Source organism: Drosophila tropicalis, unplaced genomic scaffold (assembly GCF_018151085.1).
Source record: "Drosophila tropicalis isolate 14030-0801.00 unplaced genomic scaffold, ASM1815108v1 contig_859, whole genome shotgun sequence".
NCBI lineage: Eukaryota > Metazoa > Arthropoda > Insecta > Diptera > Drosophilidae > Drosophila > Drosophila tropicalis.
In genome coordinates, this window is record NW_027173353.1 from 10,729,754 (window position 1) to 10,756,814 (window position 27,061).

General features: G+C 37.9%; 1 protein-coding gene across 4 annotated transcripts in view; it reads right to left on the reverse strand.

The window, feature by feature from the left end:
* Positions 1-2,051: 2,051 nt before the first annotated feature.
* The window catches only part of Antp (Antennapedia), a 111,602-nt gene continuing 86,592 nt past the window's right edge, over positions 2,052-27,061 (reverse strand). For 3 of the 4 annotated variants that reach the window (XM_068296269.1, XM_068296271.1, XM_068296270.1), the window contains 5 exons: positions 15,502-15,718; positions 14,581-15,402; positions 14,388-14,426; positions 14,036-14,258; positions 2,052-3,787 (listed from right to left, as the gene is read on the reverse strand). In XM_068296269.1, the coding sequence (XP_068152370.1) occupies positions 3,537-3,787; positions 14,036-14,258; positions 14,388-14,426; positions 14,581-15,249 (1,182 nt within the window). In that variant the 5' untranslated portion in view covers positions 15,250-15,402; positions 15,502-15,718 and the 3' untranslated portion in view covers positions 2,052-3,536. The remainder of the gene's footprint in view (positions 3,788-14,035; positions 14,259-14,387; positions 14,427-14,580; positions 15,403-15,501; positions 15,719-27,061) is intronic. The other variant, XM_068296272.1, reaches the window with a different exon arrangement.

A 27,061-nucleotide genomic window follows, 5' to 3' on the forward strand; every position in this document is an offset into this window, starting at 1 on the left:
AAATTGAAATTCGGATGGTATATTTAGAATTATTTCGATTTAATAAGATAAATATGTAAAATAATAAACAACTAAATAAATATAAAAATTGACATAAAAATAGACTTAAAAATAAAATAGGAAAAAGCAAACCAAAAGAATTGCAAATACTTAAAACAAATTGAATATTAAAACTTAACTAGTTTAAGTTAGTCCTCAAGAATTTGTGTGTGTATTAATGTCTAGGTAATAAACCATAGAAAAGACATTATTTTCTAAAAGTCTTTGCTAAATTTAACTTCACCTAGGTAAGAAATTCAATTAAAATGCTATTTGGTGCAAACGAGAAAGTTTTTAATTAATTTCACTAGACCGAAAACCAAATAAGAACTCAAACTTGGCGTGTTGGGCCAGAAAATCTTGCCATGGCCATGGAAAAACTGCATTTGCATCCGCGTTGCGTTGCATTGCGTTGGCAAATTGGCAGCTGCTCAAGAAAAACTACTATTTCGAGTGGGAAAAATGAAAAACTACAACAGGGCAGAAAGTACTCCATCTGCATTTTCGTAAAGTGGCCATTGAGGCGTGATCTCTATTACATCAAAAGATGACCGAGAATGACATGGCGAAGACACTTTCAATGAGTGCCAGACGAATCTGATCGCCGATCGACAGTGCCTCCTTTCTCTCTGGTTATTGCAATTCAAAGGAATCGCAATTCATTTTGAGAATTCGCTTGTGACATAAACGTGATCACATTCATTTTACAAATGTCTGGTGATTATGCAAACAATGCGAATTCAATTTGTTTACTTGGAGCCTCCCCTCCTCTCTGAGAGATGCGGGTGGAGTTGAGATCCGCCAGATCCGAAAGTCGTGCTGTGGCCTCAGGTGTCCACTTCATTGGTCAGTGGCAGTTTTTCTCTTTCTCGTAGTGTTGGGTTAATGCCAAATGATAAATGACTTATTATGATGTCAGATTAATAAGATCGTTTTCGCAACGCGAACAGCAACCTGCAAAGCAAATATCATATTCTTTTAATAAAATAAAATGAATGAAAAAACTTCAATGACTCACTCACCTTTAGTGTTTGATGTTACCTTTAAAGAGATAAGTTGTTTACTAAAATCAGAAATACAAATATATTCAAAGCGGCACTTGCCTCTTAGTTTTGATTAGTTTAATTACTTCTGATGTCCATCGCAGAGACTTAAATGTAATTAAAGTTAATGTGAGACTGTTGTGATATGAATTCCAATGAAGTCTAGATTAGATCTTTCTTTCTTATGCTCTGAAATGAGCTGCCTCTTGGAGATTTAAATTCTAAGTTCAAATCTGTAAATATAAATTAAGTTCATGTTAGTTATTAAATACTTCCATAATATTCATATTGTACTTACTTTAAAATGAAATTGATATAGTTTTGACTGCCTCGTCTCAAGTAATTACCTAAATAATGCAATACTTCAGAAATGATTTAATTCCCATTTGACTAAAACTGATTGTAGGTAAGAAAAAACCTTGTTAAATTTTTAAATACTATATTTTTATTATAAATTTTACAAATAAAAACAAAATCTCATTTGTAATGTTGTTGTTTTTGTTCTTTTTGTTTGTTCATTTTATTTCATTAATTATAATTTTAATGCTTTTGTTTTCGCCCTCTTTTTGTGTTTACACTAAAATGTGGATTTTGGTATTTCCATCATCGGTTTTTTTTTGTTTTTTAAATTTTTATTTACAACAAATTATTAAGCTTCCACACTTTAAATCAATATCGAAATGTTTTAAGGATGAATTCCTTTGTGATTCATAGAATTTTCTTACAGAATGAGGCCGAAAGTTACGTATCTGGATTGAGAGTGTGTGTGTGTGTGTGTGTGTGTTCAATCACAAAATGTTTTACGTATTTTTATGTTGCGGGGGATTTTACAAAAACGAAACGCACACTACAAAGTTATTGGTATTATATTATTATAATAATATATATATATATATATATCTACATATAAACATATGCTGTTACTTGCTTTTCCATTTTCTTTCTTTCTTTTCTTTTCTTTTCTTTTAACTTTGGTATATGGATCTCTACTGTTAAGTAGAGAAATTGAGTTTGAGTTACGTACATACATTCATATAGTTGTTCTTGTTGTTGTTGTTGGTTGTTGTTAAGGAATTTCGGTATTTCGGAATTCACAAATTACAAATAATGTGATTTTTTTTGTTTTTAATTTTATATTTTACTACTTTACATGTTGGTTGAAGAAACAGCGAAATCGTTTTGTTTTTAGTTTAGTTTTGTTTTTTTTTTTTAACAATTTATAGTAAAAATGTTCGCCAATTTAAATTTGTGTTTTGTTTTCGTGTTGGTTTTTGTTTTGTTTTTTTGGTTTGTTGGTATACTTTATATCCTTTAAGATCTAATTCATTCATTTATCCTTCTTAGATACATCAAAACTAGAGTCCTAAATAGAATGCTGCATTCTTTGGAACACATTCCAATAATCATTAAGAGGTGAAAGATTTGATTAGAAAGAAGAGAAAAGTTGATCAATCATCTGATAGATGAGGTCAAATACGTCAAAGGGTATGGAAAAAGGATGATTCAAGTGGAAGGGACTCCACATTCATAAAGGACTCTAATTCGAAAGACATTTAAGAAACATGAAACAAAAAAATTGCACAAATTAAAATTCTACAAAAATATTTGCCATTTGCCAAAATGAATTCTCTCAATTTTGTTTTCTTTTTTGATTTAGTTTTATATTTTTATATTTAACCAACATTTAAATGGAGAATCTGTTTCATTCAAGATCGATCTGGTTCGACATTTTGGTTTAACTCTTTATTTAGTTTTCAATTTTGTTCATTTAATTCATCATTTTTTTTTTTTTTTTTTAAGCTAAGATTGCTACAAACATTTATTTAATTTTTAGTTTTTATGTTTGTGTGTGTGTGTGTGTATGGGTGTGTCTGTGTATAAGTTAATAGTACATTAAATTATATGTTGTTGTAAAACTAATATTATTGTATATATATATAGTTTAATTTATATATGTTTCATATATAATTCATCTTTGCCTTTAGATTTTTTCATCTTTCGTTTTTTTTTTTGTTGATTTTGTTGTTTTTTTTATAATGTTTTGTTTTTTTTATAATTATACATACATATATGCATTATATTTAAATATATAGCTTATTTAAATCTGAGGTCACATGAGTTGGTTTTGTTGAGTTTTTTACGCCTTTTTCTATATTTATTATAATTTTTGCTCGCTTTGTTTCTTCTTTTTTTTGTTTTTGTAAAATTAAATAATAAAAGTAGAAAATAATAACAATTAACTAAGTTTTTTGTTTGTTTCTCTCCTTTACTCATTTTGTTTTATCATAGTGGTAGTATATATATGTATTTAGAGATACATACTATATAGAATAGTCCTCTCATTTGGATTAGTTTTGCTGTAAAACATAAATTGTATTTAGATTTTGAAGATTTTTTCCATTTTTGGATTTATTTTCTGTTTCGGTTTTTGTTGTTGTGGGGGAACTATTGAAACTACTGTGGACTATTGGGTGGTGTGATCTCATCGCCCTCGCCACCGGAGCCGGGTTCACCCTTCGTCTTGTTCTCCTTCTTCCATTTCATGCGTCGATTCTGGAACCAGATTTTTATTTGGCGTTCGGTCAGGCACAGGGCATGGGCAATCTCGATGCGTCGTCGTCGGGTCAGATACCGATTGAAATGGAACTCCTTCTCCAGTTCCAGTGTCTGGTAACGGGTATAGGTCTGACGGCCACGTTTACGTTCTGTTGGTTGTCAAAGAGCAAAGATAAGAACAAATCACAATTAAAATTCGTGTTTTTTTAAATGGGCTAGAACAACTACAATAACAACAACAACTACAATACAATACAAATTACAACAACAACAACAACAATAAGTAAATATATTCAATCTGGAATGCATCCCAAGTATCTGTATCTCAGTTTCTGGTTCTCTTTAGCTGCGGGCTTTGTTCTAAACCAGAATCAAATCCAAAAAAAAAAAAAAAAACAGAAAAAAGGGAACAAAATTTATAAAAATTAAACAAGAAAAAGCGAGAACCGAAAACGAAAAACCACATGAAGCAAAGGCGCTGAGGCTGATTAAAAGACAACCTTACCGAATTCGGATATTTGTACTTGTCAAAAAACCCAACATGACTTCACCCAGACCCAGGGAGAAAGAAGTGCCCAAGAGTCAGAGACTGAAGAGAGGAGAAGACACTCAGATATCTGACCTCTGTATACACTTCATGTGAAGGAGACTCCCTGTTTTAGAGACTTGAGATGAGACTGAGAGTCCCTCCCTTGATAACTTTCATTTCTGGTTAGAGTATACGAACTTCGTTGAGGGGAAATACATTCGATCTAGACCTTTGCCATAGATATGCATAAATGCCCATCTCTCTGAATGCATAACGAAACCAGACTATCATAGCCATGATTCAGTCAAGTCTGACTTGATTCCATTCCAATTCCACTTTCTTGCCATATCTCTCTGTAGATTGTGCATATATAACTGTTTTATTCAGTTTAATTGCAGTTGCTTTTCCACCAACCAAAACAAACAACAAATAACTCGAAAAAAAAGGTACCACAAAATGGGTAAATGGGTTGCTGCCCCCGCCGCCTAATGACACTTACCATAATTATAATTTTGGTAATGACGAAAACGAAACAGAAACAGAAACAGAAACAGTGAACAAAAACAAAAACAACTGCGACGTGGAAAAATATGTCAAATATAATATAATTGTCAATGGTAAAACGAATTTGGTGTTTGGCCGTGTGAAATTTCAAAAACAGAGCAACTAGAGATGGAACTTTAAGGCTCCGGAAATTGGATTTTTGTCCATTTTTTTTCTGTGTTTTTGCTGACCACGCCAATCAGTAATCAGTAGACTTGGATTTCCATCCGTTTAGTTTTATTTTAACCTAGACATGGGGCGGGTTCTTCTGGGTAGCTTAACTATTTTTTAATAACATCTTCAGCATTTGTCTTGCTCAACTCGCTCGTCCAATTTTCTGTTGTTGTTTTTGCTTGTGTTGCTCATCTATGGCTGGAGGTCATTACATCATAAGCTCTTCTGCCTGTCGGTGTGGTGTAAGTGTGTGTGTGTGCCACGTCCATTAAAGTGAACGCGAATCCAAATCAGGGGAAGAAACAAAAAGTAACAGGCCTGGTCAATGGCAGCTTAGTAGGGTGTAAGGAAGGTGGAGGGAAGGGAAGGTTAGACCGCCTCAGCGGTGGCCCGGGCCAGCAGCTACCTTCTTTTAAATGACACGACTGATGCCATGTCTATAACCCAAGGCGTTCGCATTTAATCATCATCAGTTAGACGACGAGTCGCAGCCGCCGCAGCATCACCAGCAAAAAAATCTTGAGAGATTTGTGGCAAAAAGCGTGCGTGGTGCTTTTTCTTTCATTTTTTTGCCATTTTTTTGTTGGTTTTGTTTTTTTTTGCTTTTTTGTTTTTGCAGTTTAATGGAATGAATAACCTCCATGTTGGAGTCCAGTGAGCTGGGGTATTAGATGCGGATTAAGAGCACATCGTTAGGAACACAAGTGGATGTGGTTTACTTTCACCAGATGAGAATTTAGCCTCCTCTCCCCTCCATCGACCAAATAAAACTTAGACATCCAATTCAAAGAACTGCATCTAAGTTATTCCAATAGTTGCTAATCATCTTGGATCCTTTTCTATCCTTAGTTGCGAGTTCATTCACAAGATTCAAGTTGATTGTCAGATGCTATCACACTTTTCGTGTACTTTTACATCTCTTCAGGGGATTCTCTTTTTGCAGAGGCACTTTAAAGTCACTCGACAAATAGTTTACACTCGATACGTATCATATGGAGTGTTTCATTATCGCAGATCTTGTATATGAGTCTCTCCCCGTTCTTTTACGTGGCAATCGCTAATTAGCAGCACATGTCATAGTTCCATACCCACTCCCATGACCATTCCCATTCCCATTTCGAGCTGCGCATGGCATTGGCAAATAAATGTTTATTTTAATTGATAAAAACACCTTCATGGCTCACAAGTCGATGATGATGATGACGACTATGTCGAGGATGACTGACATGAGATTGCCATAAAAGGGCCAAGCCATGGCCCGGAGACGGAAGCAACGAGAAAGGGTGGCCATAATAGTAGTTATGAGGCGTTCGCATGGCAATTTAAGAGCGGGCGATCTTCTCTACCCTCTCTACCCATTGGAAATTAGTTTTTAATGATGCCTTTGCAGAGAATCGGATTCTTCATCGTCTTATAATTTCGATTCAAATTCATATCTCAAAAATTATTATAAACGCATTAATGGCGCTCTGGGTAATCCCCAAAGAGATTGAAGGCACACACTCATATCAAGAACAGAACAATATAATAAAAGTGAAACAATTAATCTAAACCAAAAAAAAAAAGAAGAAAGAAAAGAGTAGCGATACATGTGAAATACACGCCCAATTTGCCATTGCCTTGCCCCCTTCCCCTGCCCCTTACAGCAAGAGTTGTGGTTAGTATTTGGTTGACTGGAGATGGGAGCTGGAGTTGGCGGTGGCGCTGAAAGTGGAACTGGACTTGGCCTGTGACTGGGACCGAACCATTAATGCTTTTTGATATGAAAGCGTATTGTAATTAAATTGCGATTAGGCCACCATTTTAACCATTTTACTTTGTATATTACTCTTCTTGCTGCCATAATGGATTTTATTCCATTTTTTCCCCCATTTTTCTTGTTGTTGTACAATTACATTAGTGCGCCGAGCACTGGGTGTGTGTGTGCGAGTGTGTGTGTGTGTGCGAGTGTTTAACGTTTAAAGGAAATCATTAAAATAATTACTACAACATTTTTATGAAATTCGTTGAAGCAGCAAAATAAATACAATTATTATTATTATTTAATAGTAAAAAGAGAAGAAATGAAGCCAATTTTATTTCCATTTTATAATTGGCTAAATGTCTAAAACCAAAAATTAAATAAGTATTGAACCAGTAGATTTTGTTTATCTATATTATTCTTGATTCCAACTACAGTAGAACCTCAACTCTCATGACGTTTCTTTGTTAGGCGAAAAGGTCCTTCTTGACCCTATATGTATATAGTCTGAACGAGGTTCTATTTGATTACATCTGAGGTAAATAGATTGTCTTTCAAATGATACCTATATCTATTAGTGATGATCTAAGTAAATATTGTAACTAACTATCAAAGAGTTTTAAATCAAACAAATGAAAGTTCTCAGTAGATTCTGCTAAACAACAAGGCAAGGCCAAAACTGGTTGAGAATTGCAACAAAATACTATGTAAAGCTTCAAGGTTTAAAGCTCACAATACGAGGGTTCCTCTCTTTTTGATTATGCTCTTTGTTGAATATTTAAATTTAACTCATTTCAGTTTAAAAAAGAAATTCTAAATATCTTTGCACTTGATACTCCCAAAATTACAAAGAAAGAAGTTTTTTGTTGGCGGCGTGACGAAACATCATCGTCAATGTCAGGCCACATGTTCTCAGTTTCAATGGCTGCCACCGCCTTCTAGATGGCCAGTTGAGGCACGCCTACCCATAATGGTGGAATAGATGGTGGATGATGGTGATGATGATGATGATGGAATTGGTAGCAGGCGCTCAGCTAGCCGACAAGTTTTCCATTAAAGTAGAGATTTCGTTTGGCCTAGAGGGGATATGATGATATGCCCGACGGCTGCCTGCCAGAGTTCGCTCTGGTCTCTCTCTCTGTGAGATCTCTGAGACTGGTTCTGTCCCGCATAGCCCCTCCTCCCTCTACCCGTCTCGCAGAGCATGTTTTAGTCAGCTGTCAAATATTTTGACATGGGTAGCCATGGCCAGCGACTGAATTCGAATAACCGAAAAATGGGGAACTGAATAGAAGAAGATAGAAACAAAAAATAGTTCCCCCCCGCCATTTCGTTGCGTTTTCTCTTTCTTTTTTTCTTTTGGTTGGCTTTTGTTTAAACGATAACTAACATAAAGTTTTAAAGTCCCTGCACAGTCCTGGCCATGTTTTAAATTTTGAATGGTTGGCAGCAGATACAATCCTTTCTTTTGTCAACTAGTTGTTGTTGTTCTTGCTTTTTTTAAACCTCTTATGTGCTTAAACAAGTCCCAAATTAAAAAACCAAGTCAAATCTCTCGGGATACAAGCAGACAAAGAGAAAGGGACAACACCAAGAGAACCAACAAAAAAAAAAAAAAAAAACTGAGGAAAACAGAAAAGAAAATTAAAATAAAATTGTACAAATAACAAATGATCAATGTTAATTTTTAATTGTTATCCCTGTAAAATATGGTTTTAATTAACCGACCCAAAAAAAAATGTAGGATCGAGGTTGAGTTTTGTGGAATTGGCCATTCTTTTGATAGATGTCAACGGTGAAAATGAATATTTTAGCCTGGCCCACTCAGCCTCCCGTAACATTTCCTCCATTTCCATCGTCTTACATGACAAATAAGTTTTTCCAGCCAACCTATCGACCACACACGAACTAAACAGCAAATTCTTTTGAGTTTTGCGCGCAAAATTTTTATCAACTTATGGATCATAAATAATAATAATTTGCGGCGTCTCTTTGCACGTTTTACGTTTGCCTGTAATTTCCGCAATTAAAAAAACATTTACTCGCATTTGTGTGTGTGTGTGTAGGTTTTTGTGTTTCTTTCATTCGTTTATTAGTATTTTATACGGCAAAGTGCAATATTTTGTTGCATGACATGCAACTTTTCGACAGTCGACCACCAGCAAAGATTGCAAAAGGGGGGCAGAAAGAGGAGGCAGCCAGCCTTAACCTGCCGTTATTGAGTTGGAGGCTATGACAATGTCAAATGAGTTGATAAATTGTTTACAATAAATTCCATTTCATTACTCTTCTTGGTAAGAACTTGGGGATGATCAGAAGCAATTGTAGTTAGAGTCACTTAGTCGACCATTTGATTTCCATAGCCAATCAACATGTCCCTCGCACAGAGTAAACAACTTTTCAATTCTTTGCTTCGAGTATGAAAAGTGCACTTCATTGTGCATTATAACCGACAGCTACCACAATCCCTAACTGTCCTCCACCCACATCGTCCTCCGGATACTCCCCCGCCCGAGAGTCACAGGGCGCAAGACAATGAAAAGAACTTCTTCTGCAATGCCAAAAAGTTGCACGTTTGGCAAACGTTGGACAAAGTTTTGTGCTTTTGGCTTCAGCGTAAAACGTTGATCCCGGGCCATCATCCGCCTTCGACTTGACTTTACTTGCACTTGCCGCTGCTCTAGGAGGAACTTCTCTCTGCTCAACTCCCATCTGCCTCCCCTCCCTATGGCCTGTTGGCACTGCACTTAATGTCCTGGGGAGTGTTTTCCTATTTTTTTTTGTATCTTTTGTTGTTCTTCTCCTTCAACTAAAAATTTTTCTGTTTAACTTGGGGATTTTCCCCCAGCAAACTACTTTTCGATGGTAAAACAGAAAGATACAGACGAAGTAAGAGGCAACGAGAGAGAGAGAGAGAGAGAGAGAGAAAGAGACCCAAGACTAGCAACTACTTAGGCACACGATTGCCAGGGCTTAGGATGTGTCCACGCCGAAGCTTGAAAGCTCCAAAGTGAAATTGTGTTAACGCATTTTCCTTTCGCCTTTCATCCTCCCTTCCACATTCCCCAGCACCCCCTCAAGCTGTCAATGTGTCCCGTGAACGGTTAAATTCATCCAGGATCAAAAGATAATTTGCCAAATGCGTGAAGGTTTTTCCTAAAAATAAAACAAAAAATAAAATAAAAGATGCCAAAGCAAAAACTTTGACATGGCCTGTCAAAATGGAGCTGGTCGACCCAACCAAAGCGAAGGGGGGGGGAGGGCAGAAAAAATGACACGAGAACTTTTGGGATTTCTGAACAAAAAATAAAACCCCCAAAAAACCAAACCAAACCAAACAAAAAAGAAACGAGAGAAAAGTTTAATAAAGCGCATCAAATGCGAAAAGGAAATTTCGCTTTTATTTTTATTCCGTTCCAAGCTGGCCAGCAGAAGCGTAAAATAATGGCAACAGCTCGCCCCAAAAGTCCTTAGGGGATTTTCCAGGGGAGGTTTGGGTCAGCAGCAGTAACAACAATCCAAAGTGTGGGTGGTTTTTGATACCCTGCATCAATATAGACCCAAAAATGGGCATATTCGAAAGACTCAATCGAAGAATCGAAGTCCATAAGTGAATTGGACTTGTTTTCATTCGATACTTTTCTAATACCTTGACCTCAAAGACTTCTTACCCAGAAAGTAATCTCTGTTAAGGATCATCTTTGGGTCTTAATTCTTACAGGTGATCCCAAAGTCGATGCCATGACTTATCGAATAATTTTTTTTCATTTTTGCTATTCTCAATCGCAGCGTTGTTTTTGGATTCCATTTTTTCTTGGTTGTTCTCTTTGTGCTTCTTCTACGGTTTTTGTATTTTGGGATTTGGCCAACCTTTTTGACAAATTACGAATATTATTCATGCAGCAATGAAGTGAGGAAGCTTCCATTGAGCTTCTTTCTGCGGTTTACTTCCACTTTAACTATTTCAAATTTATTTATTTCCGTTGCATGAACTAAAATCCTTAAAGATTTCTATGCTCTAGTCCAAATCCGATGACTATCAAGACTTAACAAGGTCAAAAAAGAAAACTCTTTCACCCACACAAAGACACTTAGAGAGAGAGAGAGAGATAGGGAGAGTGCCAGACTCGCATCCCGTCCAAACAAACACTTGTTGCTTTAAATTTGTTGACTGTCGCTTAAATTTATGACCCGCCTCATACTCGTTCCCTCACCGCAGGCTAAAAGCCAAAAGGCACCAGCCATCGAGGATTAAGTATGGCGAATCCAACCGAGGCTGTGGCAGATTGCAAGTTGTTGCTGCCATTTTTACTGCCACTTTTGCCAGTGCCTCTGCCACAGCTGCTTATGAGCAAATTATCAAAAAGTAAACTACCAATCGTCCCAACATACATTCGACTGGGACTGGAAGTTTCATTTCTTCAACTATGTAAAAGTTGCAATACCCTTCAATCATATCAACTATATATTCTCATATCAAATCCTCTTGGTTTCTACTTGTTCTCCTTATGAAATTTATGTCTTCAATCTACAATCTTTCTCTGACCAGAATATTGCATAAGAGTATAGAAAATTAAGCAAATGGAGCCGGATATCAAAACACCATTAACAGTCGGTCAGAAAGGACCCACTTACTGGTCCTTCGCTTTGCTTCCCCTTCCCTCCTCCCTTTTTTTCTTTTGCCTTCTGATGATCATGAGTTACAACTTAATTGAAACTAAGTTTCCTTTTATTTTCGCTCTTTTGTTGGCCCCAATGACAATGTCCAAATGGCCATGGAAGTTCTTTTGGCTAGTCACGATCGGCGCTTTTTATATGAAAAATTGCAAGGCGTTAAGTAGTTACCATGGGTAAGAGCACCAAGAAAAGGTCTATAAATAATATAAATGAAATAAGAGTTCCCATTCTCTCTCTCTCTCTCTCTCTTCGGATTTAGATGACTCTTTGCATACTTTGAACTGCTCGAAAGAAGCAAATGTCAAATTTTTACATTACATTCTCATTGGATGTCGATTTTGGTGACTTTGAATCTTCTCTGTTCCACTGTATTTCTTACTATTTATGGGCTATGCAAAACAATCTAAAAGGAAGGAAAAAAACCTAAGCAAAAATAAACTCGTATGCATTTAATCATCGTAACTTAAGCTCGGGGATCATGTTGTGGCACAGTGAGAATGCTCAAAGGCCGCACCTTCCACTGCCACACTGCCCCTCTGCAGCAGCCTCTCCTCTGCGGGAGATTCAAACTCCAACTTTAATTCGCCCAGCCTCCAAGTCAAAGTTACTGTTGCATTTTAAATACGCCACAGAAAAAGAAAAAGAGAAAAACCTCGTGTCACCGCAGCTTGGCTAGTAGGCGCGTTCTCCTTCCACTTAATTTTTTGCACCGCCACAAAGGGAGCAGGTTGAGAGGAAGACTGAGTGAGGGAGCAGGGATTAAGACGACGAAGTGGCCAGAGACCAGGCCTGGCCCAGGTTGCCTTGCTATGAATGGGGAGCTCTCGGCGTGTTCTGGAGATTAATAAATTGATGGCATCCATTGCACATAACGTGTAACTAATGACGGTCATCAATTCTGCTTTACATCTCAATCTGGCTTTGGTGCAAAATAAAAAAAAAAAAAGCAGAAACGCAAAAGAAAAACAACAAGCAAATAAAAAACAAACTAAAATAAAATGCAAAAAACACAACGAAGAACAAAATAGAAGCAAGGAAAAAGCTCTCTCAGGCTTAGGCGATTTGGTCAGTGATCCATTTTGCTTGAAATGAAAGTGAAAGTGAATAAAATTCTAAATTTGGAAATATTTTTGTTGAAACAAAATTCAGTGGGTTTCTCATGCCTCTGACTTCAATCTGTATATGGACATATGCTTCAGTGTTTTTCGTGGCATCGATTAGTTACGCTCTGGAAACCTTTTCGCTTTCACTTTGTATCGAACGGTCCGAAGACTCTATTGTCAATTTGCATTATGTGCCTAGACCGCCTTCTGTGTACGCCTTTATCCTGCTCTAGGATCCTTTTGGCCTGTCCCTTTCGGTAAACCTTCTTCCTCCTCACTCGTCTCAACCTCTTTTCCTCACACACACACACACACACACACAGTCGTAGCACATTTATTTGGCATTCATCGATTGCGTTCCGTTTCGATTTTGGGAAATTTGCGAATTTGTATAAAATTGTCAGGTATTTCTCCCTTTTACATTTTTGGGATTTTCGACTTCTTCCTCGCCTTTGTCATTGCAGATGGATTACGTTTAATGCGAGCAATTGGCCAAGGCAATAAAGTGAAAATCACTGAGACGTGTCAAGGTCAGAAGCGTTGTCATGACTCATGAGTGAGGAGCAGACTGAAATGTTTAGAGTTAAATCGGAAGAAAAAGTTAGCAGAGTGTGCATTCTCAGGAGTCTTTAAGAAAATGTTTTAAAGACTCGGACATGGACATAGTTTTAAGTTAGGAATATAAGTTTATAAGTAAAAACTTCTATCAACACTTCAGTCCCATCATTGGGACATCGCAGTCTGTAAATTTGTATTCCATCGTACAGTATTTTCTATGATAGGAAAGGACCGAAGTCCTCTTCGGAGAGAAGTGCAATATGATGTATTTATTAACTAAAATTTGAAGACTTAATGAATGTGTTCCATATCTTGACGAGTTTGTAATGGATTCAATGAACTGCAAAAACTGAAGAACATTTCTAAATTAAAACCCATTAAAATGGATCTGGGGTTTAAACCGACGAAAGAGTTAGGGGGCTATCCAGAGAGACAGTTATGATTTGAAATCAAAAATCTTCCTCTATAAGAATTAATAGGTAAAATAGCAAAGTCTTCTAACAGCTCTCAAAGTATTTCGTTAGGTATTCTTCAAATTGAAGTTTCTGGCCTTAATCCCAGTTAATGGATGGATAGTTATTCAGATGGGATTTCGTTATTAATAGAAGTCGGTCAAAGTTTAGAGCTGGTTTTGGTAAAAAGATTTCAAAATATTGTCAAATCTTTAACAATTTTAATTTCACATTTTCATCAACCGAATAAAAGTGAATTTAATTGTTTAACTTGTTGAAATGATTAATAATAATTAACTAAAAAGGACTAAACAAAAAGCTGAAAAATAAAGTTGAAAAATCGAATATAAAGTCTGGATTTGAATGATAATCCTTTTGGCATTATCGTGTCTTGGTCAATCAATCTGCTGCAAAGGTTCGCTCAACATTCGTTTCTCGAGGCAAATTCACAGCATAAATGGAAATTAGATTAAACAATTTGTTGTTGTAACTACAATACGAACTAGGTAGTACGAACTAATGTCAACAACTAACTACAAATCAACCCACTACTATAAGAAGAAGAAAAATTCCACTTAATACGTTTCGTGGAATTGTCGATCACTTTCCTTGACACTTACCAAACTGACTTCGCATCCAGGGATACAGTGGGGACGGCATCCCTGAGGATTGCGAATTCGGATTTTGGGATGGCGGTGTGTGTTGTCCTGGATGTCCTTGATGCATTTGCGGTGGTCCTTGGCCAGCATGCATCATGCCTTGAGGCCCTGGTGCACCCACGCCTGGTGGTACTCCGGTCTGTTGTTGTCCATACATGCCCATATTGTGATGATTTTGATGGACCTAAAGATATTACCAAATTTTCAATGTTTTAATCTCAATAAACTCAAAAACCCGTTAACCCCATCCAAAGGGATGTTAATAAAAGCAAAGTGTATCAAAGTTATTCGAGTATTGGAAGCTCGATCTTACCTCTGTGACATCGGGAACGCCAACATCTGTGTAACCCAACTGGAGAGGCAGCATGAGAGATAGAAGAATGAAAGCGTTTAAAAAGGGTTAGATTAAGCAGGGGCAGGGGAAGAGGAAGCTAGTGCTTATGTTATGCCACCAAAATTATCCTTAAACCGGTAAAAATACTCCTCATCCCATGTGCTCAACTTACCTGTGATTGCGGATGTCCCAAGTGATGTGGCAACGACATTTGGGCATTCATATGATGTCCACCCATCTGATCAACCAAGGGTGGTGACCCTCCCTCGGGCACCAAGCCCAAGCCACCGCCCACAGCCGCTTGCAGTTTGCAACTGGCATAGACCACAGGTTGTTGTTGCTGCTGCTGCTGTTGTTGCTGTTGCTGGGGATGTGTGGGCACTTGCACTTGCTGCTGTTGCGTCACTTGAGGATGTTGCTGCTGCTGTTGTTGTTGCTGCTGCTGCTGAAGTTGCTGTGGTGCCTGTTGGGATTGCTGCTGTTGGTTCTGAGATTGCTGCTGTTGCTGTTGGTTGACCAATTGACCACCATTCGTTTGCGCCTGCGGCATCACACCACCCACCTGACTGGAGGGACTATCGGGACGAGAGTAACCCTGATGTTGCTGCTGTTGCTGATCCATGCCCTGGCCATTGTAGTAGGGCATACGATCGTAGGGCGGGAAGCGCGGATAGGGCATATTGCCCTGATGATTTGGATTCTGACTGTAGTGATGCATTTGTTGGGCATCGAGATCGGTGACGCCATTGCCCGGATAATGGCCATGGTGCATATCGGCCCCCATATATGAGTTTGTGAAATATGACGTCATGCTCTCACAGTTATTTGTACTCATCGTCATTTTGAAGATGGTGATTTTGCTTCTGTGTGGGTGTGTGTGTGTGTGTGTGGTTCTTAGTATGCTAGTGACTACTGACTGGCTGACTGACTGCTGTGACTCCTCGAGATTTACGTCTTCTTGTGCTTTTAGCTACTTTTCTATATACAAAGTAATCTGCAATGAAACAAACAGAACAAAAAATCAATCAACCGAAACTTTAAACTAAAACAACCGAAACAGTTATGACTTTTTAAGCCATTCCAATTTACTTACCTTTTTTGAACACTTAAGTTTAATGTACAGTTGCCCCTTAAAATCTTAGTTGGTTGTGTGTTTGTGTGTATGTTGCGTGCCTGAGGTATAAAATGATTTCGTATTTTTTATTATTTTGCTGATCCTCTGGTTGATTTTTCAGTGAAATTTTGGATTTTCTTTTTATTTGGTGTAGCCTTATCTTCTAGTTGGTATTTTCAATTTTGATTTTGAAACTCTGTAAAAGAAGAGAGAGAGAAGAATGTCACATTAGCACTTGTTGTCTCTACCAAGTTTTGGTTTGAAATGAAGCTCCAAAATATGGAAACATCTGTAGGATGAGTATCATGGAACATGTGTGGCCTTCTCCCGCTGATGTCTGATAAATTGATTATGATATGCTTCGGCAAATCCTCAAGAGAACTTCAAAAGCTCGGGAATTCAGATTGCATTTCAGTGTCAGAATTTCGAAAGCAGTCCGGCATCACTGAATTTTAATAAGAAACTTATGTAATCAAAGTCCTCACACAAGTTTTGGTGATGCCATTTCCTTTGGTCAGGCTGCCCGCTCCTAGGCATCCTTCCTCGCACTTCTGTCATGTACAAGCTGACAACATTCATTGAATTTATGAATATGAAATCAATTGTGTTATCCCCTTTTGACCTGGACATCCTTCCGGTCAAAGTGATTTAATTTCCTGGCTCATTATCACGAGTCTCTGACCTCATAAATCAAACCTCAGCTCGAACAATGCATACAGACGGACAGACAGACAGGAAGACAGAGACAGACAAGTAAAGTAAAAGAGAGCGAGTGAGCGAGAGAGAATGGGAGTGAGAGTGAGAGGGAGGGGCTAACACACACGTTAAATGTTAAGTCATGCATATGCATGGTGGGTGACAACCCTGGCCAGAAAAAAGTACCTAACTAACGGTAACTTGTTGTCGGAAATGAAACTTTGGCAACTTTTTGCATTGGCTGAAAATGAATGAACAAAAATAAAATAAAAAACTCTAAAAATAGAAAAAGGGAATATAAAAAACTTTAAAATATTTTCCAGCCACCTTATACCCACCCCACCCACACACACACACACATACAAACACACAGGGACAAAAGTACACCCGCCATGTATTGTGTTTGTTCCTCCTTTCCTTTCCCTTTTTGAAATATTTCTCCTTTGTTAACGAAATAATTTTCTTGCTGCCAAAACCAAAGCTTCCCTTTCAATTACACATTTTCCCTTCCAAGTGATGGCCACCAGTGGCAGAAGGAGTTGGATGAGTGGGGGAGGTGGGTTAGGCGCGAAAGGACAATGCCTGGCGGAAGTTTGGTCGCTCGCTCTCTCTCTGTCTATCTGTGTATGGACCTCGATCTCCTTCTGCCTACTGAATAATATGTGTGATATGAAGAGATGATTGGGAAGCCAAAATAGAATGTGGGGAAGATTGGTGGGTAGCCTTGGCCATGAAGGCATTTTTGCGGGCATCGTTGCCGGGGGGAAGCAGACGGCAAAAGAAACTCATTCAAGCACAAGCGAGATGATAATAATGTCTGATGTGTGTGCTCTCCTCTTTCCCCCCCATTGTTGTTGTTGTTGCTTATTATATGATTTATGTCTCATGTGATTTATTCAAGCGCACAAAATTCTTAAATTTGATTCAAAGTAAACAGCAAAAAACTCCAGCCAAATTATCATTATCTAACTTTAATCATAGACAAGTCGATAATACCAACTAATTGTATAATGTGAAGCATCGCTATCATAAGGACATAAGTATAAAACATCTTAAGCTGGGATGTCCTTTAGAAAATTAGATATAGCCTTTTTAGCTCTTTATTAATGACATTTGACATCATTGAGAAAAATTCTGTCGATAATTTATATTTCATTTCAAAAGTATGCAATCTTTTTAGGATTTGGTGCTCAAGCTCTTGGTTAAACATAAGTGTTGCATACTTTTAGTATGAGAAAAAAACATTGCCTGACTTTAGGCAGAAGTAACAATTTTCGAAACCGCCTAAGTTCAGGCAACAGAAATGGCTCGAAATCAGTGGCGCCATCCAGATGGAGACAGTGAGCAACTGAGTAAAGCGCCATCTGTCAGTTAATGTATTAACTATCAGCTATTACAGTGGAACGTTTCGACAAATAAATGGGACGAAACAAAGCCGTCAACTGTATTGCAATCTGAACACTTATTAACTAATATATAATTAGTTTGTTAAATGATGGGCTTAGTTCACAACTAATTTACCCATTGTTAAAGATTTATGTATATGTACATATATATAAGATTCTCTATAAAATAAAAGATTTGTTTATATTCAAAATACTAAATATTGGTATATTCAAAATCTTAGAATCAACACTGAGGGTTATTAAACGATTAACTGTATCGACAATTTTTCGCAGAATTATTTTGGATGTACTCATTATTATTTTTTTTGTTTTAAATATTCAATGAAAATACTACAAAATTTTTGAACGTCATATTTGTTTGGAAATTCGATTTGATTTGGTTGCCTTTTTCGTGCATGCTCAAATCACAGTGCGAGGCCATAGTTTTTAAGCCCAGCCCACTTTCACAGAGACCAGTTTGCATTTGTAGCCTCAGCTGATTTGCCAAGTGTGAAATTTGCAAATGGCCAAACATTGATGGCGATGATGATGACGAAGATGATGACAATTCATCACGGAAATCTATTTTGTTGCTGTTTTTGTTTAGCCCATCGGAATATCAACACATTTTCGAAGCCATTTCCCTTCAACTCCCACGCATGCGCTGTCTCTTTCGCACCAGCCATAAGTGAAAGGGGGCGAAAATGAAATGAATGATGATTGTCTTTTCTTCAGCCATTTTGATTTACGACTGCCGACTGTCACTGCCGCTGCCGACTGCCGTTGCCGACTGCCGCTGCTGCCTTTTTGCATGGCCGCTGCCGTCGCATAGTTGAAGGCGTCGCCCGTTAACTGTCAGTTGTTGTTGTTGTTGCTGCTGCTGCTGTTGATGGCGTCGGGGCATCATCATCATCAGCAGGGGGTAAGAAGTGTGGAGAAGGGGCATGAATGCAGACAAACAAAAGGCAACGGTAAACTTACAAAAAGGTAGTTAGTGCGTCTTATCTCTAGAGGCATGTGGCAAGAATCCAGGCAAGCGCGGTACGTGAAGGGGGAGGCGGGACGATGCGAGTCGAGGCTGACTATTCTGTCTCTCAATTAAAAGCAAGTTGAAAAACGTTACGCTCCGCTGACCCCCCTCCAAAACGATGGATGAGAGTTAAATTGCTAATTTGCATTTTATTTAAATAATAATTGGCTTGACTAACTTTTGCAACGAGAAAAAGAAAACAACACATAAAAACCTAAATGGAAGAGAGAGAAAATCTTGAAAATTCAAAGAGTATCAGCATATTCAGATTTAATTAACTGTAACTCTCTACTCGGCTTTTGATTTTCCAAATTTAATCACTTATCAGCCAATGGAAAAGATTTTTACTCTTAGGAAGAGTTTCTTTAACGAATCGTGGAAATCGGTAAAGTGACAACGAAGCAAACGATTAGAAAGTTATAAATTTATTTCAAATTAAGCCTTCACTTTCATTTAGTCCAAGCCTGATCCAAAATTCGAATCAATTTCTCAAATATACTCAAAAATCAAACGAATACTCCGGTATCTAGTTCACAATCATTTCAAACAAAACACTTTAAATCGTCCCTGCCATACATTTGGGTGGAAGTACCATTCCATTCAGCGACTCGGCTAAATACCTGGGCCTCATCATGGACAGACGCCTCACTTGGAGGAAGCATCTCAGCAACAAACGCAATCAATTGGAGCCACCTCTGGCTGGTTGGAAGGAAGTCTACCCTGCGGCTGCGCGTCAAGCTTTTAATATACAAAACCATTCTAAAGCCAATGTGGACCTACGGAGTTCCCATATGGGGCACTGCCAGCCGTTCCAACGTGGACCGCATACAAACCTTCTAAAATAAGACCCTAAGAATCCTGTCTAATGGCCATCTCTTTACTTCAAATAAAGAGCTACACGAATTGCTGGATATACCTTGGGTACACGAGGAAATTGCCAGAATCTCCAAGGCCCATCTGAAGCGGCTTGACAAGCACAGCTATATAAAAAAAAAAAAATAAAAATAAAAACCTAAATCGTATCTTTGTCGATTCTTTATTTGTCTTGAAAATCTATAGAACTTCGGAAAGGAAGAAAATAGAAAAGAAGATTAAGAAAATTCAAGAAAATAGGAAATAACTTATGAGGATTCCATAACTTTCCAAATTAATGTTATAAAAATATATGATATATATATTTTTGAAAGTAATTAATCCAAAAGGGTAATTATATCATTCAAATCACATAACTTTTCTGCCTATCTACAACATTCTGAATTTAGATTTTGATCAGAAAACTTTTAAATAGGTTAATATTACTCAAAAATCAATCAAAAATCGGTAATAAACTAAAATTGGTAAGTTCATACTATAAACGTATTCGCTGTGCTGGCCATGAATCATATCAAATAGCAAATGCCAACGACATATAAATGTAGATAAAGAACTCAAACTGCTTCAATTGAAACGTCCTTTAGCTAAATGACCTTGAAATATTGCTTGCTTATGTTCATATTTTAATATACTAACTATAAAAAAGTAAGGAGGAAAAAATTTAAGCACGTGCTGTTGTGAGGACCAAGAGAATAACAAAATGCCAAAAGAGTTTATTGTGCCATCAACTAAAAGAGCAAATAAAATTTTATTGCCACTATAAATTTCAGGCGAAAACAGAGCCAAAACGAAATGCTGTGGCAAGACAGGGCACTGCCAGTCTCTGAGGCAGGGGCGGAGGCAGGGGCAAAAGCAGAGGCCAAGGCAGGTTCTTGTAGGATAAGCCCACGCGATTTGCGAAAGAGCAGTGAAAGAGGCAACTCAAGAAGCGGCAGAGAGAAGAAACAATACTGAAGAAGAGACCGAAGAGGTAGGAAGGGTGACTGCATTTTTCTCACATTTATCTTTTCCCTCCACTGAGTTGTTGTTGTTGTTTGCTGCGTTTTATTGCGATTGGAAATTGAGCTTGTCAACGCGGCTGGCCAGGCAACGCTTGGCTAGTCACTGAAAATATCGATAAGGTAATGGTAGGACCGAAGGGCGGGGGAGAACACTGGCCAAGTGGTGGCTAGCAGCAGGTTAAGAGCAGCAGCTGGCTCGGGTTTTTGGCGGCCCTTCGGATAATAATAAAAATGTCAGCCGCTTGACGATTGTCGTCGACGGTTCATAAATAAAACTTTTCAGCATTTGAATTGGAAATTTCCATGGAGTTGAAGGTGGCAAGGTAAGAAAGAAGTGCAATCATAAGAAGGAGGAGTTGGCGGAGAAGAAGGCGAAGTTGATTTTGCAATCATGTTTGGCATTTTCTTACATTTAATTGGCGATATTTAGCATTTACTAATGGACATAGGCTCCTGGCTGGCACCTGCCTCAATAAGCTGGCTAACTGACTGACTGACTGACTGTGCAAAGGAGCTTTAGCCCATTTGGGAATAAATGGACATAAATGGTACATGAACAAACAACAACAAACTGATAATAAATCTAATTGACACATTTGCACACAGAAGACAGAATACATCATTCGAGATGATACTAGATACTAGACAATCTTAGTAAAACCTTTAGGAAGTCTTAGGCAACTCCACGTGAAAACACTCACGATATCATCACTAGAACTTAAAACCAAAGTCCTTATTCCGCTGGGAATTGACATGATTCGCAAGAATATGGGCTGCGTGTAAGCGCAATTAAAACTCCACTTCCTCCACTGCATCGTTAATGATCACAATGATCAGTGATCACAAACACACACACACACACACACCTTGCACGCAAAATAATGGCAGCCATTGCTCTGTGTAATTATGCCTAAAAAGTTGACAATCTACACGCACACAACATACATGATTTTTGTTTTGTTCGATCATATCGAATGGATGGATGGATGGATGGATCGATCGATCAGACGATTGCCTTCCCTGCCGTGATAACACTGCAGGACTTCTGCCATCATCGGCAGCAACATCTCATCCATCTTGACTGTTGCTGTCTGTTTACTGTCCGTCCACACTTCTCTCTCTCCAGCAGATGCATGTTGTTTGCCATTTCTTGATTGGCAGGGCACAAATGAAATGCAATGTGCCTCGACTATTGGCAACTGATTGGCACAAGAAACAGCAAACGGCAAACGGCAGCAGCACAAATCAGTAATCAACATGGCCGGTCCAACATTGGGTAATGAGACAACAAAAAATCCTTTCATTACAAGAACACGCATCTCACGCACCTCGCACGCAATATGGTGGAAATGGCATAGCAAAAACTCTAGTTTATCTCCATTTGTTGTCACTGGAACTACTCTTGTTAAGTGCAAATGCAACTCCCCCGCCTTTAGGTCCTTCAATCGAATTGAAATATTGTTCCACAATTGAATTGTTAAGTGCGTTTGCAGTCTCCAGTCCCAGTGCCTCGAGGCAGTTGCGTGTGAAAATTATAATTTCGTGTGCAGTTCGAGCATGCCAAAAGTAAACCCGATCCCAAAAGTACAAACCAAAAAAAAAACTAATGTCAACAATTTGCAAACGCTTGAGTATCTCGCAATCAAGTTAGTCGTTTCGTCTCTTTTTAAGTGGTAATTAAATTTTCTGTTAATTTTATTTTTTTATGGTTAAGGGAAACTTTTAATTCGGTTGTCTTAAATGAAGTAGAGGTAATATTAATAGCGTGTTGAAAGTGAAATTCAAATGAAGGTAAGAGTCAAAAGGTGCTCGCAGGTACAGAAACTAGTAATACTGGATTTCAAATTGCATTTTCACTTGCTTAACCCAATTATTTAAATAATTATCAGTTGGACAATTAACTAGGTGGGTAGGGTCACAATTTATCATAGACTTTATTAAAAACAAAGCAAGGAATTGTAGGATATACCAACCGAAAGAGTCTAGCAAAACTTCTAAACTAGGGAATCTAATTGGATAATGCCATGGGGTAGATTAAAATAATTAAAACAACCAAATCAAATGAATCATTTGTTCATATATTTCAACTACATTTGATACAGTTTTCCTTATGAATATTTCTGTAGACTTGTTTCTTTGTTTTGCTTAGTGAGTAAAATGAGGTATAAGCCATTTCAGTCACGATTTGCTTTGACCTGCCGCTTAACCCAAAACACTGTCATATCTTTTGGCAAAGACAACCAAATAAAGGAAGAAGAGAGCGAAGAGTGAACCTGCCTATTTCTAATCGAATGGCTACCCACCGAGTTGACAAAAATCAGCAGGAGCTAAAAGGTGAAAGTTGGGAGGAGGTTGCATAAGAACCTCAAGAGACCATGAAACGAATTCAGAAGAATTACGCAAGACCCAGCAAAGACCCTCAAGGTGATGAAGGTCCTGAACTTGGTTAGCAGCTACCTGTCAAATGGCTAAGATCAAGGCCATTAGATTAACTAACAATTTTGTTAGCCAAAAATAGAGCAATTAACCTTGCCTACGTGGCTCAGAAGATCGCACTTGAATGGAGGTCTTTCTTTTTTGGGGGGTTTCTGTGTTTTGTCTGTCATTAGAAGTCATCACGTAATTGTCATATGGCTGAGTTTAATTAACGACTGCAGTGCGGCAATTAATTAATTATCGAAGCAATCTGAATTCGAATCGGATTCGAAAACTGATGACTTTACGAAATGGAAACGGAAAGTTTTTTGCTGTTGGAAATTGTCAACTTCAACTGCTGCTTATATTTACTTATTCAAATCGTTGCCCCTTAACAATTCCCATTCAACTTTGCCGCCTGACACTTTTCTGACAGCAGCCACAAGCAAAAAGGGAATGAAAACAGCAAAAGAATCAGAAGGAAGGCAAAAAAAAAAAAAAAAAAAAACTCAGAAAATGAAACTTTTGTTCTATTTTCCACAGAGCAAAATGATGCTATGTGAAAAAAAAACAAAAGGAAAAATATATATTCTACATACAAACATATCTATATCTATATTTGTATCCCTTTTTGCCCGCAGGAGATGGAGGAGGGAAGTATGCAGGCGAATGTCATGACAGGCTCAGTGACTTTGGGACCCCGAGACCAACTGAATTGCTGACTAACAGCCTGTCGCGAAATATGAGTCCATTTCAGCAAAAGAGATACCAAAAGTATCTCAAAGATACTTGCTTCACGGCAGTAAATACCCTAGATGGAAGTCGAAGAGTTCTCAAACTATTCTCAAAACATGAAAAGCATTTCCAATTTGTGTCCTTAAAATCGTTTCAAAGTTCTGTCCTGAATTGCTAATATATAAGCTTTATATTTAGTTCTTAACCAAGTCCTGTTTTAAGTAATAAACGAGTAAGTAATAACGGTAAAGCGAAGGTTGATCTCTATTGTCTTCAATCTCATATGTTGCCATTGACTAAAGGCAGTTTTCACTGTAGAGAATATATATACAGGATATGCTCACTGATTCCTTCTGCTCCACTGTGCGCACGTGCTTAAATACTTTGACATTACTCCACCCTCCCCTGTTGCCAACGTCGCCCATCCCTCCCGGCCCCACCACCCCCGTCGTGGCAACAATGCCAGAAAGACTCTTCAGGATGTGACACAAAATGCCGCCATCGTCGTGGCCTGTCATCATTGTCTGCTTTAAAGATTACACAAAATATTTGTAAAAATACAAAACAGAGACAAGCCCAACATCAGCGGCAAGGTGGCAATACAAGGGGTGAGAGGTGCGGGGGCACAACAAGAACCGAATAAAAAAAAATAAAATAAACTCACAGCTTTACAAAAATAACAACTGCGGAGGCAGTAGCAACGAAGAAAACCCCGAAAAAAAAAACAACAACAACAAAAAACTGGAGGAGATGGCAAGAAGGAAAATACACACACACACCACACACACACACATACAGACATACAAAAATATTTACAAAATATTTTCCACTTCAACGAAATGGAAAACGCGACCGCCCCAGTCGCAAGTTCACCCACCGTCCCCCCCTTAGTCTCCCCCTTAGCTCTCTCACTCAACCTCTCTCCCTCTCTCTTTCTGTGCTTGCCACTGAATTGACTTGGCTTTTGTCTTTACCCTAGTCCCCCTTCTCCCTTTTTTCGCCTCATCCGATTCACTTCTCGGTTGGATGTCTCTGTGTCTGGCAATGGCTCGTTGGCGTCGGCGCCGCCTGCCAACAAGCGTAAAATGCCTTGGGAGATACAACAACAACAACAACAACAACTATTGCAAATGCAACTACAAATAGCAACAACAATGCAAATAAAATGTGCAACTGAACTTGACTGAGAAATCAACTGCAACAAGAATATTTTCCACAAATACAGCAACATTTTTCTCAACTGCAACTTGAGGAAAGCACAAAACACGAAGGAGGGTGAGAGCGAGGGGAAGATATCGAGAAGGGGGAAGTAAGTTTACTTTTTAATTGACACTATAGTTTGAACAAGTTTCTTCATTCATTTAATTGATTATTTGGTTCTCTCTCTCCCACAAAAGTGAAAATACACGAAGAGCTGGAAATATGAGCAATTAAAGGAAAGCTGGAAAAACCATGACAGATAGTTAACCCAATTTAATTTAAACATTTTGTCCCATTTATCTTTCTTCTTGTGGTTTATATTAAATGCTTCTTCCTGCTTTAAAAATAATGTATTCATTACCAATATTAAAGTTATATTTCATTCCGTATCGAATTTCTAAAGAGATTTAACTTTTGAGAATGAATGGAAACATTTACGATCTATCACAGCTAATAATTTTATATTTTTAAAGTATTAATACTAAAATGATAATAACATTAAGTTTTTGTTCGTTGATTTCAACTAAATTGACATAAAGATAGAAGTTTGATAGATCATAGAACTCCTTTTGGATGGTGAAAAGTTAAGTTAAGTCTTATTACCAAAACTCCAAAACTAACAATCTATTAGAATGACTTCTACTGGAAGAGTATTTTATATAGTTAGTTGTTCAGTTAGTTAATATAGGGTCCGTTGTTCACTGGTAAATTGAGCACAAATATAACTTCCTTCTTCTAACTCTGTGTGAGATATGGCTAAGCTCCAACTCATCTCTACAGCCAGCTGGTTAGCCCTTCTGTTTATTCCCCTGCTGTCTCCTGTCTTCCTCCTCCACTATGATATGATAATTATATGGCGCCACAGAAATGAATGGTAAATGTGAAATTTATATATGCAATTTGCGGTCGCTAAACCTTCAACCCAAGCCTCAAACCCCCCAAAAAAAAAAGAACAAAATACATAAACAGATCTCCCAATGTGGCAGCCAACCAAATACAAACGACAAAAACAAGGCATGTCAATGTTAATTTAGTCAACGCCACAAAAAACAGCAAAAACAAAAACAAAAAGGCAAACAAATGAAACAATTCCATTGGGCATTGTTAGGTGACTCCAAACTTCCCAAACAACGAACTCCTCCAACCCACACGGTGGTTCCATTTCTAGCTTGGATTTCACATGTGCTGCCTATGTCAAGTTTCATGAAAATTAGTTGGCAACATGACGAGCTGCCATCATGGAAAATGTCAACCAACAGAAAAGAAAAACCAACTGAAGGCAACACGCCCATTAGAGGCATTTGGGCAAATGGAAAATGGGTGGACAAAATTTTGTACTAATGCGCAGCTGACACCGACACCAACACCGGCCAAAGTAGTTTTCGCTGTTGCGTATAATTCACAGAAAACTGGGAGCTTGGGAACATTGAGTCCCAATGGGGATTATACGCACACACACACACACACACACACACAGAAAGTCAGACAGACAGACAGAACGAGGCCTTTTGCCACTCTTTTGGGCCACGTTACACGTGTTGCAAACACCGCAATGAAACCCGCCAAAGGGGGTTGGGCAACGCAGCAGCTAATTAAATATCCCACACACACACACACACACACACACACATTTAGTTTAGCCATTTAGTTTAATTAGTACAAATGGTGGCATCACAAATTTTCAACTAAATTAAATTATATTTATTTTCAAAGAGCAGACAACAAAAACCAAAAAAAAAAGAGAAAATTTAATATCTCATTTAAGCCAAACTCTGGGGAATCCTTTTTAAACAGAGTGGCTAAAATTAGTAGCCAAATGGAAGCAAGAACATCTTATTTTAAAAGCAAGGACAGTTTTAAAATGATATCATTTTAATGGATCAGAAATAATATTGACTTTTCCCATAATCTTGAATGGTTTTAACATGTAGAACTAACTAACTAAAAATGTTATCTGAAAAGTCCTATAAATGATCCTTTTGAAGCATTTGTTTTTGTTGGAAATTTTTTTACCCCTGACAATCAATGACTGTTAAATCGATAAAGGCATTTTAGCTGCAATTTCTGTTTTGCAGGCAAAAACTATTTGGTGGAAAACAATATGTTCGAGATGGCAAGGAAAAGAAAGAATCAGAGTCTGCCACACTCCCCCTCTCAATGCCCTTTAACACCCACTAGATACAGAGATTTTTCTCCCTATTTGC